This window comes from Trachurus japonicus, chromosome 17 (genome assembly GCF_045865225.1).
Source record: "Trachurus japonicus isolate A0001 chromosome 17, Traja_1.0".
In the NCBI taxonomy this organism is placed as follows: domain Eukaryota; kingdom Metazoa; phylum Chordata; class Actinopteri; order Carangiformes; family Carangidae; genus Trachurus; species Trachurus japonicus.
The window spans coordinates 7,939,201-7,950,400 of record NC_140923.1 but is presented as its reverse complement, the minus strand read 5'-3'; the positions used below and the strand labels follow the sequence as shown (position 1 = coordinate 7,950,400).

The 11,200-nt window shown below is 40.9% G+C and overlaps 1 protein-coding gene across 4 annotated transcripts; it reads left to right on the top strand.

The window, feature by feature from the left end:
* Positions 1-10,698, top strand: LOC146970061 (tripartite motif-containing protein 16-like). 4 transcript variants are annotated; one of them, XM_085806059.1, is made up of 4 exons: positions 1-1,576; positions 3,478-3,498; positions 5,593-5,611; positions 8,658-9,298. In XM_085806059.1, the coding sequence occupies exons 1-4, from the start codon at positions 125-127 to the stop codon at positions 8,843-8,845; spliced, it is 1,680 nt and encodes a 559-aa protein (XP_085662185.1). In that variant the 5' UTR covers positions 1-124; the 3' UTR covers positions 8,846-9,298. The 4 variants fall into 4 exon arrangements, with proteins under 4 accessions (XP_085662185.1, XP_085662189.1, XP_085662187.1 ...); XM_085806061.1 differs by lacking the exons at positions 1-1,576; positions 3,478-3,498 and adding an exon at positions 10,453-10,698 and having other exon boundaries at positions 5,262-5,741; positions 7,536-8,663; XM_085806062.1 differs by lacking the exons at positions 1-1,576; positions 3,478-3,498 and adding an exon at positions 10,498-10,698 and having other exon boundaries at positions 5,262-5,741; positions 7,536-8,708.
* Positions 10,699-11,200: the final 502 nt, after the last annotated feature.

The window sequence follows — 11,200 nt, the reverse complement described above, 5'->3', positions numbered from 1 at the left end:
ACATGTGGTGAGGAGCTGACAGGTCCCGTTCACTGCAGAGACACATGTTGTTTAGATCAGAGCTCAAACTAGTTTCACTTCTGAACAACAGAAACTCAGACAGTTGTCGTCTGTGAGAGGTGAAATGGCGCAGAAAGGAGTTCATCTGGACCAGGAGACCTTCTCTTGTTCCATCTGTCTGGATCTACTGAAGGATCCGGTGACTATTCCCTGTGGACACAGCTACTGCTTCAACTGTATTAAAACCCACTGGGATGAAGAGGATGGGAAGAAAATCTACAGCTGTCCTCAGTGTAGGCAGACCTTCACACTGAGGCCTGTCCTGGTGAAAAACACCATGTTAGCAGCTTTAGTGGAGGAGCTGAAGAAGACTGGACTCCAAGCTGCTCCTGCTGATCACTGCTATGCTGGACCTGAAGATGTGGCCTGTGATTTCTGCACTGGGAGAAAACTCAAAGCTGTCAAGTCCTGTCTGGTTTGTTTGGTCTCTTATTGTGAAAAACACCTGCAGCCTCATTATGATGTAGCTCAGTTCAAGAAACACAAGCTGGTGGAGCCCTCCAAGAAGCTCCAGGAGAACATCTGCTCTCGTCATGATGAGGTGATGAAGATTTTCTGCCGCACGGATCAGCAGTGTATCTGTCACCTCTGCCTGGATGAACATAAAGGCCACGACACAGTCTCAGCTGCAGCAGAAAGGACTGAGAGGCAGAGAGAGCTGGAGCTGAGTCGACAAAAAATCCAGCAGAGAATCCAGGACACAGAGAAAGATGTGAAGGTGCTTCAACAGGAGGTGGAGGTCATCAATGGCTCTGCTGATAAAGCAGTGGAGGACAGTGAGAAGATCTTCACTCAGCTGATCCGTCTCATGGAGAAAAGAAGCTCTGAGCTGAAGCAGCAGATCAGATCCCAGCAGGAAACTCAAGTGAGTGGAGTCAAAGAGCTTCAGAAGAAGCTGGAGCAGGAGATCACTGAGCTGAAGAGGAAAGACGCTGAGCTGAAGCTGCTGTCACACACAGAGGATCACACCCAGTTTCTACACAACTACCCCTCACTGTCAGCACTCAGTCCATCTACACACTCATCCAGCATCAATATCCGTCCTCTCAGACACTTTGAGGATGTGACAGCAGCTGTGTCAGAGCTCAGAGATCAACTACAGGACCTTCTGAGAGACACATGGACAAACATCTCACTGACAGAGACTCATTTGGATGTTTTATTGTCACCACCAGAGCCCAGGACCAGAGCTGACTTCTTAAGATATTCACAGGAAATCACACTGGATCCAAACACAGCACAGAAGTACCTGTTATTATCTGAGGGAAACAGAAAAGTAACAGTGATGACAAAAGATCAGTCTTATTCTCGTCACCCAGACAGATTTACTTCAAGTTGTCAGGTCCTGAGTAGAGAGAGTCTGACTGGACGTTGTTACTGGGAGGTGGAGTGGAGAGGAGGAAGAGTTTATGTAGCAGTCGCATACAAGAATATCAGCAGAGCAGGAAGCTGGAATAAATGTGGATTTGGACACAATGACAAATCGTGGGCGTTAGATTGTCAACACAACACTTACGCATTGTGGTTCAACAGCATCAAGACTCCAGTCTCAGGTCCTCAGTCCTCCAGAGTGGGAGTGTACCTGGATCACAGAGCAGGTATTCTGTCCTTCTACAGCGTCTCTGAAACCATGACTCTCCTCCACAGAGTCCAGACCACATTCACTCAGCCTCTACAGGCTGGACTTTGGTTCCCTGATTTTGAAGTCACAGCAGAGTTGTGTAAACTCAAATAGACAAAGATCATTGAAGGTGTAATTGATTAGAATCTGTATTTTAGTTCACCACTTTCTTTAGTCTCCATGTTTGTTGCTAAAAGCTCATTGCTGTTGTGTCTCTGCACTGCACAGAGATCACCTGTCAATCAAACATTGTGGGCGGGACTTTGACCTCTTGTCATTTCTTGTTGTGTTGATGTTTGAGTTTGTTGAGGTGGAGCTGGAGCCGTGGAGGAGATCACTGCTCATGATGATGTTTCTTTACCTAAACTCACATTTCTCCACATGAAAATAGAAACTTCTCTGAGCTCTAAATGTTTGTTGGATATTTGTGTTGATGTGTTTGTGTGTTGTTGTTTGGGCCTTAACAGAGAAATCACCAGACCTTCCTTTATCACTGAGGTTTGTTCTCACTGTGGAAACTAAGAAATCTAGAGTTACATTTACATTGATGTGTTGTTAGAGGGATATGAGGTTTAATCAAAGTGTAAATATCATGAATGAGTAGATGACTGATAATTTCTTGAGACTCAGATGAAACAGTGATTATAAGGAAGAACTGAATCTTTACATGAAATCACTGAACAAGAGTCATTTACCAGACTTTATCTGATCAATGTATAAACAAACTGAAGCTTCACATTATCAATAAAACTGAATGACTGAATCAAATATTTACTTGACTTTGATCTTTCCCACATGCCCTGAATGCAGCATCAAGTGTAACAGGCTGTGACTCCTGTGAACAAACCGACTCAGTGTGATATCACATATATTTAAATGTGTCTTCACTGATGTTGCTTTAAGTTTCCAAAAGCTGCGTGAAGTTTTTCCTCGTCTTCCTGCAGTGACAATCACAGCAGGTGAACAACTGAAATGTGAAAACTGATGCTCAACACAAGAGGGCGCCGTCCTCCTGCTGACCAGGGAGGTAGTGGAGGTTAAAGCTCCTCAACTCACTGTGTTTGAAGGTTTTAGTGAAGATGATGATTTTAGGCTGATTAGGTTTATATTAAAAATGCCTGATGTCATTCATCCTGGTTAGTGATGTCAAGTCATTAGAAATTTATATTTTAAGGTCAATAAAACACAGATGTTTTATTTTATTCAATTAAAAATTATGAATGTTCAACAGATGAATTTTATGTAGTTTGTGTTTGGTTAAAGAGACAATTCCCTACTCTTCTTGTAGAGCCAGTGATCAACCATATGCGACATTTTGAATAGTGTTATGTGCTTAAGGTTTATTTTCTGAGAAGCATTCAGTCATTTCAGTCTTCAAACTAAACACAAGGCAAAATTATAGCTGCTGCGCAGCGATGGGTCGGGTCCGGGCTACTTTTGGGCAAAATTAGGCAATTCTGAGCAACAAACAGGAGAATAGGAAGACAAGACAGTTGTCCTTATAATGTCCAATTTGCATCAGTTGAGGATTGAACCCACAACCTCGGGAACCAAAGACCATTGTCTATCGCACTGAGCTAATTGGCAAGTGGCAGTTCAACAGTGGTTTCACAAATTGAGGAAGCCATTCACTGTCGTGTAGGCAGAAAAAGAAAAATCAGTTTTTGAGGTAAAATAATGATATGTATTTGTCAAACATCTACTATGACTCTAAGATGTTAGGAGCCTTCGCAGATGGTCCAGTCCAAGCTATTTGAATTTTTAAATTTAGAAGCTTGCTGTGATGCCACCATTAGGACAATTGTCTTGTGTTTCGTGTTGAGAACATTTGACATTTTGATCTGTCATCATCACCCTGGCTGGGTCTTGAACTCACAACCTCTGACACCAAGAACCAGCGCTTAACTCAGTGAGCTAATTATCTGGAAGTGAGACATGGTGTGTGTCTTCTCAAATAGACTCAGGGAGTCAGTGTCTGGGCAGCAGTTGTGAACGCAGATTTCTATTATCTAAACAAAAATCTGTTAATACATAAATTGCATTTAGACAGCAAAATAGCTTGAGGACATCTGCCATTTCGAACTGTCATCATCATCATCTTCACCTTCGCTGGGTCTCGAACTCACAATCTCTGACACCAAGAACCAGCTTAACTCGCAGAGCTAATTAGCTGGTAGTGAGACCTGCTGTGTAGCTTCATTTATCCACTCAGGTGAGTCAGTGCCCGGGCAGCTGTTGTGATGAAATGGTCAAAATGTCAATAATTCAGTCATCTAAACAAAAATCTGATAATACATAAATTGCATCTTGACAGCATGGAAATGTTGGTGATTTGTTTTTAATGATAAGTGTTTTGCTTCATAAGAGAAAATATGATGTTTATAAATTCCAGTCTCACATTGACTGCAGTTGTTCCCATGAGAGCAGAATTCAAAATGTTCTCAAAAATTTTTTGAGATAAAATTCTGATATTTGCTAAACTTCATCAAACATGACTCCAGAATATTGTCATTTTTTTTCAGGAAGTTTGAAAATGTATTTAGCAAGAATTTGATGGTATATATTTATAGTACTGTTTACAGTCAAACGTTTTCATGCACTGTAGGCTCAATTTTTGCTTAATCAAAAATCCGAGAAACAAGTTTTGTGGAGGACGGTCTGGAGATGCTCTGTAGCAAGTTTGGTGTCAATTGAGCAAAAATTGTGGGAGGAGATACATTTTAAAAGTTTTACAGTTATTGAAAAAAACAGAGTGATGGACTTCATAATTTGTAATAAGTTTAAGTTGACAAAAGTTTCAGCAGTATTGAGGCTACATTGTGGTGAAGTTTCAACACTGTAGCATCTACCGTTGGTTTGGTAGGAATTTTTAAAGTTTTTAAATTTAAACGCTTATTGTGCCCCCCCTGGGAGGGGGGGGCACATGTCCTTGGAGTTGAGTGAATCTGGCATGGGACTGAACCTTTGTGCAAAGTTTGGTGAGTTTTCGCCCATGGGAAGTATGACTTCCTTGGAAGAAGAAGAAAGAAAGAAAGAAGAAGAAGAAGAAGAAGAAGAAGAAGAAGAATTCCTAGGAATACAATAGTGTCCTGGCAGCTGTGCTGCCCGGACCCTAATAATGTGGTGCGTTCATGTTGTGTAATTCACAGTAGCAGCAAGTAATGTTTGGTTTGTTTCTTCAAATGCATCAATCACTAAAATAAAAGTTTTATTCAAAATTACATAATAAATTTAACCAGTTTTACATATAAATATCAACATTACTTTATTAAACAATTAAAAAATGATGATGATTTCTGGATTGTTAATATACTGTATTACTTTAAAACTAACATCATTAGATTTAACTCAGAAATCAGAGGAATCATCTTAGTGGAAGCCTGGTTGGAAATGAGGAATGTATGAAGATAGAAAAAAATTGTGAAACACACAGTATCAAACTGCTCCTCCTACTGGAACAAAGTCAAACCTAATCACCTCCCTCTTCTCTCAAACACACTGAGCTGCACCCTGTTCATGTGTTTCCTTGTTCCCTCCCCTTCTGATCTACAGTTTGAAGATGGGTGGAACCAACATGTGGTGAAGAGGAGGAGCTGACAGGCCCTGTTCACTGCAGAGACACATGTTGTTTAGATCAGAGCTCAAACTAGTTTCACTTCTGAGCAACAGAAACTCAGACAGTCGTCGTGTGTGAGAGGTGAAATGGCGCAGAAAGGAGTTCATCTGGACCAGGAGACCTTCTCTTGTTCCATCTGTCTGGATCTACTGAAGGATCCAGTGACTATTCCCTGTGGACACAGCTACTGCTTCAACTGTATTAAAACCCACTGGGATGAAGAGGATGGGAAGAAAATCTACAGCTGCCCTCAGTGTAGGCAGACCTTCACACCGAGGCCTGTCCTGGTGAAAAGCACCATGTTAGCAGCTTTAGTGGAGGAGCTGAAGAAGACTGGACTCCAAGCTGCTCCTGCTGATCACTGCTATGCTGGACCTGAAGATGTGGCCTGTGATGTCTGCACTGGGAGGAAACTCAAAGCTGTCAAGTCCTGTTTGACATGTTAAGATTAAGATATACTTTATTAGTCCTTGACAGGAAACTTGTCTTGGGCACAAGTGCTAACACAGCTGCATCTAAAACCACACATAGCGAGCACATGGTACTCATACATCTGCACATTCACATGTACACATAGTGTACGCACACATCCACACATAGTGTATGCACACATCCACATACACACAGAAAACATAATTACACCTGGTGTACACATATATGTTCATATGTACACAGAGCATAATACACAGAATATATTACACATGGTGTACACATACAACTATGCAACAACCAGGGAGCCGCAGAAAGTATGGTGCGCGTGGAGCACATAGACAACCACCATTATTTAGATTAAAATAATAAAAAAAATAAAAAGAAAATAAGATAAAAAAAATAAAAATAAGACTCAAACGTCCGTGACACCTGCTTCTACTCTACTATGGAGGAGGCAGGGCCGGTTTTTTGTTAAGAAGTGCTATGGAGGTGGGAATGAACGAAAATCTAAATCTATTACTTTTGTATTTACTGGCCCTGAAACGTCTTCCCGAAGGAAGGAGTTGATATTCTGACAGGAGGATGTTTGTTGGATCATTAAGGATCCTGTGAGCCTGTCTGATCACTGTTGTTTCATATGTAGTCTGAAGGGGTGCATAGTCTGTTATTCCAATCACCTTCATGGCTGTTTTAATCATTGTTGTAACCTTAGCTCTCAGCTGGACAGTGGCAGTGCCATACCAAGCAGTCAACCCATAACGAATAATACTGTCAAGCACTGCGTTGTAAAATATAAGCATAGTATTAGGGTGTACTCCATAAAGCCTAAGTTTACGGAGGAAATGTAATCTTTGAGCCAGCTTGGAACATAAGGCTTCAACATGATCATTCCATCTTAGTTTGCTGTCTATCATGACACCCAAGTATCTGTATGAATCCACCTGTTCTATTTCGCAGTCTCCAATGATAACAGGGTCATGGGCTCGCACCTCTCTTGGGTCAAAAATTATTTCTTTTGTTTTAGCCGTATTAAGAATAAGGTGGTTACTGTCAGACCAGGTTTTAAAATTTGTAACCTCATTGTGATACAATGAGGGACAGTCGTCGACCCGCAGCAAACTTAAAATAATTGTGTCATCAGAAAATTTAATTATATGTGTGTTTTGCTGTGTGCTCCTGCACTCATTTGTATAGAGTGTGAACAGGATGGGTGAACTCACACAGCCTTGGGGAACTCCCGTGCTGCAATATTTGATCTCTGAGAGGGTGCCGTTGACCTTTACCTGTTGGGGTCTGTTTGTTAAAAAGGAATAAAACCATCTGATTAAAAAAGGGTTTACATGCATTCCATTCAGCTTCTTAACAAGCAGATGAGGCTGAACTGTATTAAAGGCTGAGCTGAAATCAGCGAATAAGACACGTGCATAGGACTTTGAATCTTCAAGGTGTTTACTAATAAGATGCGTCACACTTATGATTGCATCCTCAGTGCTCCGCCCTTGCCTATATGCGAACTGAAGGGGATCCATACAGGAAACCAGATCATGTTTAAGCATATTAACAATGATTTTTTCAAAGCATTTCATTACTACCGATGTTAAAGCAATTGGTCGAAAATCATTGTTTGCAGATGGGCATGATGTTTTTGGTAAGGGGATGATAGTGGATTTCTTCCACAGGGCAGGTACGGTGTAACTGTCTAGTGACTTTTGAAAAATCGGACACCAGGCAGTGGACAGTTCAGGAGCACATTTCTTCAGAACTGAAGCAGACAAGCTATCTGGCCCTGTGGATTTTCCTATTGTCCGGCCTCCTACTGTGAGAAACACCTGCAGCTTCATTATGATGTGGCTCCATTAAAGAAACACAAGCTGGTGGAGCCCTCCAAGAAGCTCCAGGAGAACATCTGCTCCCGTCATGATGAGGTGATGAAGATTTTCTGCCGCACGGATCAGCAGTGTATCTGTCACCTCTGCCTGGATGAACATGAAGGCCACGACACAGTCTCAGCTGCAGCAGAAAGGACTGAGAGGCAGAGAGAGCTGGAGCTGAGTCGACAAAAAATCCAGCAGAGAATCCAGGACACAGAGAAAGATGTGAAGGTGCTTCAACAGGAGGTGGAGGCCATCAATGGCTCTGCTGATAAAGCAGTGGAGGACAGTGAGAAGATCTTCACTCAGCTGATCCGTCTCATGGAGAAAAGAAGCTCTGAGCTGAAGCAGCAGATCAGATCCCAGCAGGAAACTCAAGTGAGTGGAGTCAAAGAGCTTGAGAAGAAGCTGGAGCAGGAGATCACTGAGCTGAAGAGGAAAGACGCTGAGCTGAAGCTGCTGTCACACACAGAGGATCACACCCAGTTTCTACACAACTACCCCTCACTGTCAACACTCAGTCCATCTACACACTCATCCAGCATCAATATCCGTCCTCTCAGACACTTTGAGGATGTGACAGCAGCTGTGTCAGAGCTCAGAGACAAACTACAGGACCTTCTGAGAGACACGTGGACAAACATCTCACTGACAGTGACTGAAGTGGATGTTTTACTGTCACTACCAGAGCCCAGGACCAGAGCTGACTTCTTAAGATATTCACAGGAAATCACACTGGACCCAAACACAGCATTCAAAAAACTTTTATTATCTGAGCGAAACAGAAAAGTAACACAAGGTGAAGATCAATCTTATTCTCATCACCCAGACAGATTCACTGACTGGTTTCAGGTCCTGAGTAGAGAGAGTCTGACTGGACGTTGTTACTGGGAGGTGGAGTGGAGAGGAGTAGGAGTTGCTGTAGCAGTCGCATACAAGAATCTCAGCAGAGCAGGGGGCCGGAATGTATGTGGATTTGGTCGCAACGATAAATCTTGGGCATTATGTTGTTCCATCAACAGTTTCACATTTAGGTTCAACAACATCAAGACTCCAGTCTCAGGTCCTCAGTCCTCCAGAGTAGGAGTGTACCTGGATCACAGAGCAGGTATTCTGTCTTTCTACAGCGTCTCTGAAACCATGACTCTCCTCCACAGAGTCCAGACCACATTCACTCAGCCCCTACATGCTGGAGTCTATACTGACGGTCCTGGAGTCACAGCAGAGTTGTGTAAACTCAAATAGACAAAGATCATTGAAGGTGCAGTTGGTTAAAACCTGTATTTTACTTCAGCACTTTCTTTAGTCTCCATGTTTGTTGCTAAAAGCTCATTGCTGTTGTGTCTCTGCACTGCACAGAGATCACCTGTCAATCAAACATTGTGGGCGGGACTTTGACCTCTTGTCATTTCTTGTTGTGTTGATGTAAGTTTGTTGAGGTGGAGCTGGAGCCGTGGAGGAGATCACTGCTCATGATGATGTTTCTTTACCTAAACTCACATTTCTCCACATGAAAATAGAAACTTCTCTAAGCTCTAAATGTTTGTTGGATATTTGTGTTGATGTGTTTGTGTTGTTGTTTGGACCTTAACAGAGAAATCACCAGACCTTCCTTTATCACTGAGGTTTGTTCTCACTGTGGAAACTAAGAAATCTAAAGCTACATTTACATTGATGTGTTGTTAGTGGGAAATGAGGTTTAATCAAAGTGTAAAGGACATTATTGATAATTTCCTGAGACTGAAATTATATGGATGAAGATAATCTTTACATGAAATCACTAAACAAGAGTCATTTAACAGACTTGACTGATTCAATGTATAAACAAACTGAAGCTTCACATCATCAATAAAACTAAATTAATTAATCAAATATTTACTTGTCTTCCATCTTTCCCATGTGCCCTGAATGCAGCATCAGTTACACAGAGTTTGACTGAACAAACTGACTCAGTGTGATATTGCATATATTTAAATGTTTCTTCACTGATGTTGTTTTATGTTTCCAAAGGCTGAGTGAAGTTTTTCCTCGTCTTCCTGCAGTGACCATCACAGCAGGTGAACAACTGAAATCTAAAAAACTGATGCTCAACACAAGAGGGCGCCGTCCTCTTGCTGACCAGGGAGGTAGTGGAGGTTAAAACTCCTCACCTCACTGTCTGAAGGTTTTAGTGAAGATGATGATTTTAGTCTGATTAGGTTTATACTAAAAAATGTGTGATGTCATTCATCCTGGTTAGTGATATCAGGATTCTGTAGGTCATTAGAAATTTATATTTTAAGTTCAATAAAACACAGATGTTTTATTTTATTCAATAAAAATGATGAATGTACAACAGATGAATTTTATGTAGTTTGTGTTTGGTTACAGAGACAATTCTCTCTTCTTGTAGAGGCAGTGATCGACCATATGTGACATTTTGAATAGTACTATGAGTTCAAACTGTTGGGTTAATTAGGAACAATTGAGAGAATATTAATTAATCACATGCATCAAACTGTTTATTTTCTGAGAAACATTCAGTCACTTCAGTCTTCAAACTAAACACAAGGCAAAATGATGTGGTGCGTTCAGGTTGTGTGTAATTCACAGTAGCAGCAAGTAATGTTTGGTTTGTTTCTTCAAATGCATCAATCACTAAAATAAAAGTTTGATTCAAAATTACATAATTAATTTAACCAGATCTATATATAAATATCAACATTTCATATCTTTATTAAACAATTGAAACTAATTTATATTCAAAAAAATATTGAAAACATATTTGAACGCACCTGAAGATTTAACTCAGAAATCAGAGGAATCATCTTGTAAATGAGGAATGTACAACAAGATCGAGACTCCAGTCTCAGGTCCTCAGTCCTCCAGAGTAGGAGTGTACCTGGATCACAGTGCAGGTATTCTGTCCTTCTACAGCGTCTCTGAAACCATGACTCTCCTCCACAGAGTCCAGACCACATTCACTCAGCCTCTACATGCTGGAATTGGGCTTTATTGGGATTTTGGATCAGCAGAGTTGTGTAAACTCAAATAGACAAAGATCACTGAAGGTGTAGTTGGTTAAAATCTGTATTTTAGTTCATCACCTTCTTGTGTTGTGTTGATGTTTGAGTTTGTTGAGGTGGAGCTGGAGACGTGGAGGAGATCACTGCTCATGATGATGTTTCTTTACCTAAACTCACATTTCTCCATGAAAATAGAAACTTCTCTGAGCTCTTGTTGGATATTTGTGTTGATGTGTTTGTGTGTGTTGTTGTTTGGGCCTCAACAGAGAAATCACCAGACCTTCCTGTATCACTGAGGTTTGTTGTCACTGAGAAAACTAATAAATCTAGAGTTACATTTACATTGATGTGTTGTTAGAGGGATCTGAGGTTTAATCAAAGTTTAAATATCATGATAATAATCAATGAGTAGATGACTGATAATTTTCTCAGGTGAAACAATGATTATATGCATGAACTAAATCTTTACATGAAATCACTAAACAAGAGTCATTTAACAGACTTTACTGATTTAATGTGTGAACATATTGAAGCTTCACATCATCAATAAAACTAAATGAATGAATCAAACATTTACTTGTCTTCCATCTTTCCC

Excerpts from the sequence above, each read along its gene's own strand:
- LOC146970061 (XM_085806059.1), top strand. The coding sequence starts at position 125 with ATGGCGCAGAAAGGAGTTCATCTGGACCAGGAGACCTTCTCTTGTTCC. Across the intron at positions 1,577-3,477 it reads ATTGTCAACACAACACTTAC|GACAATTGTCTTGTGTTTCG; the intron begins GCATTGTGGTTC and ends TGCCACCATTAG.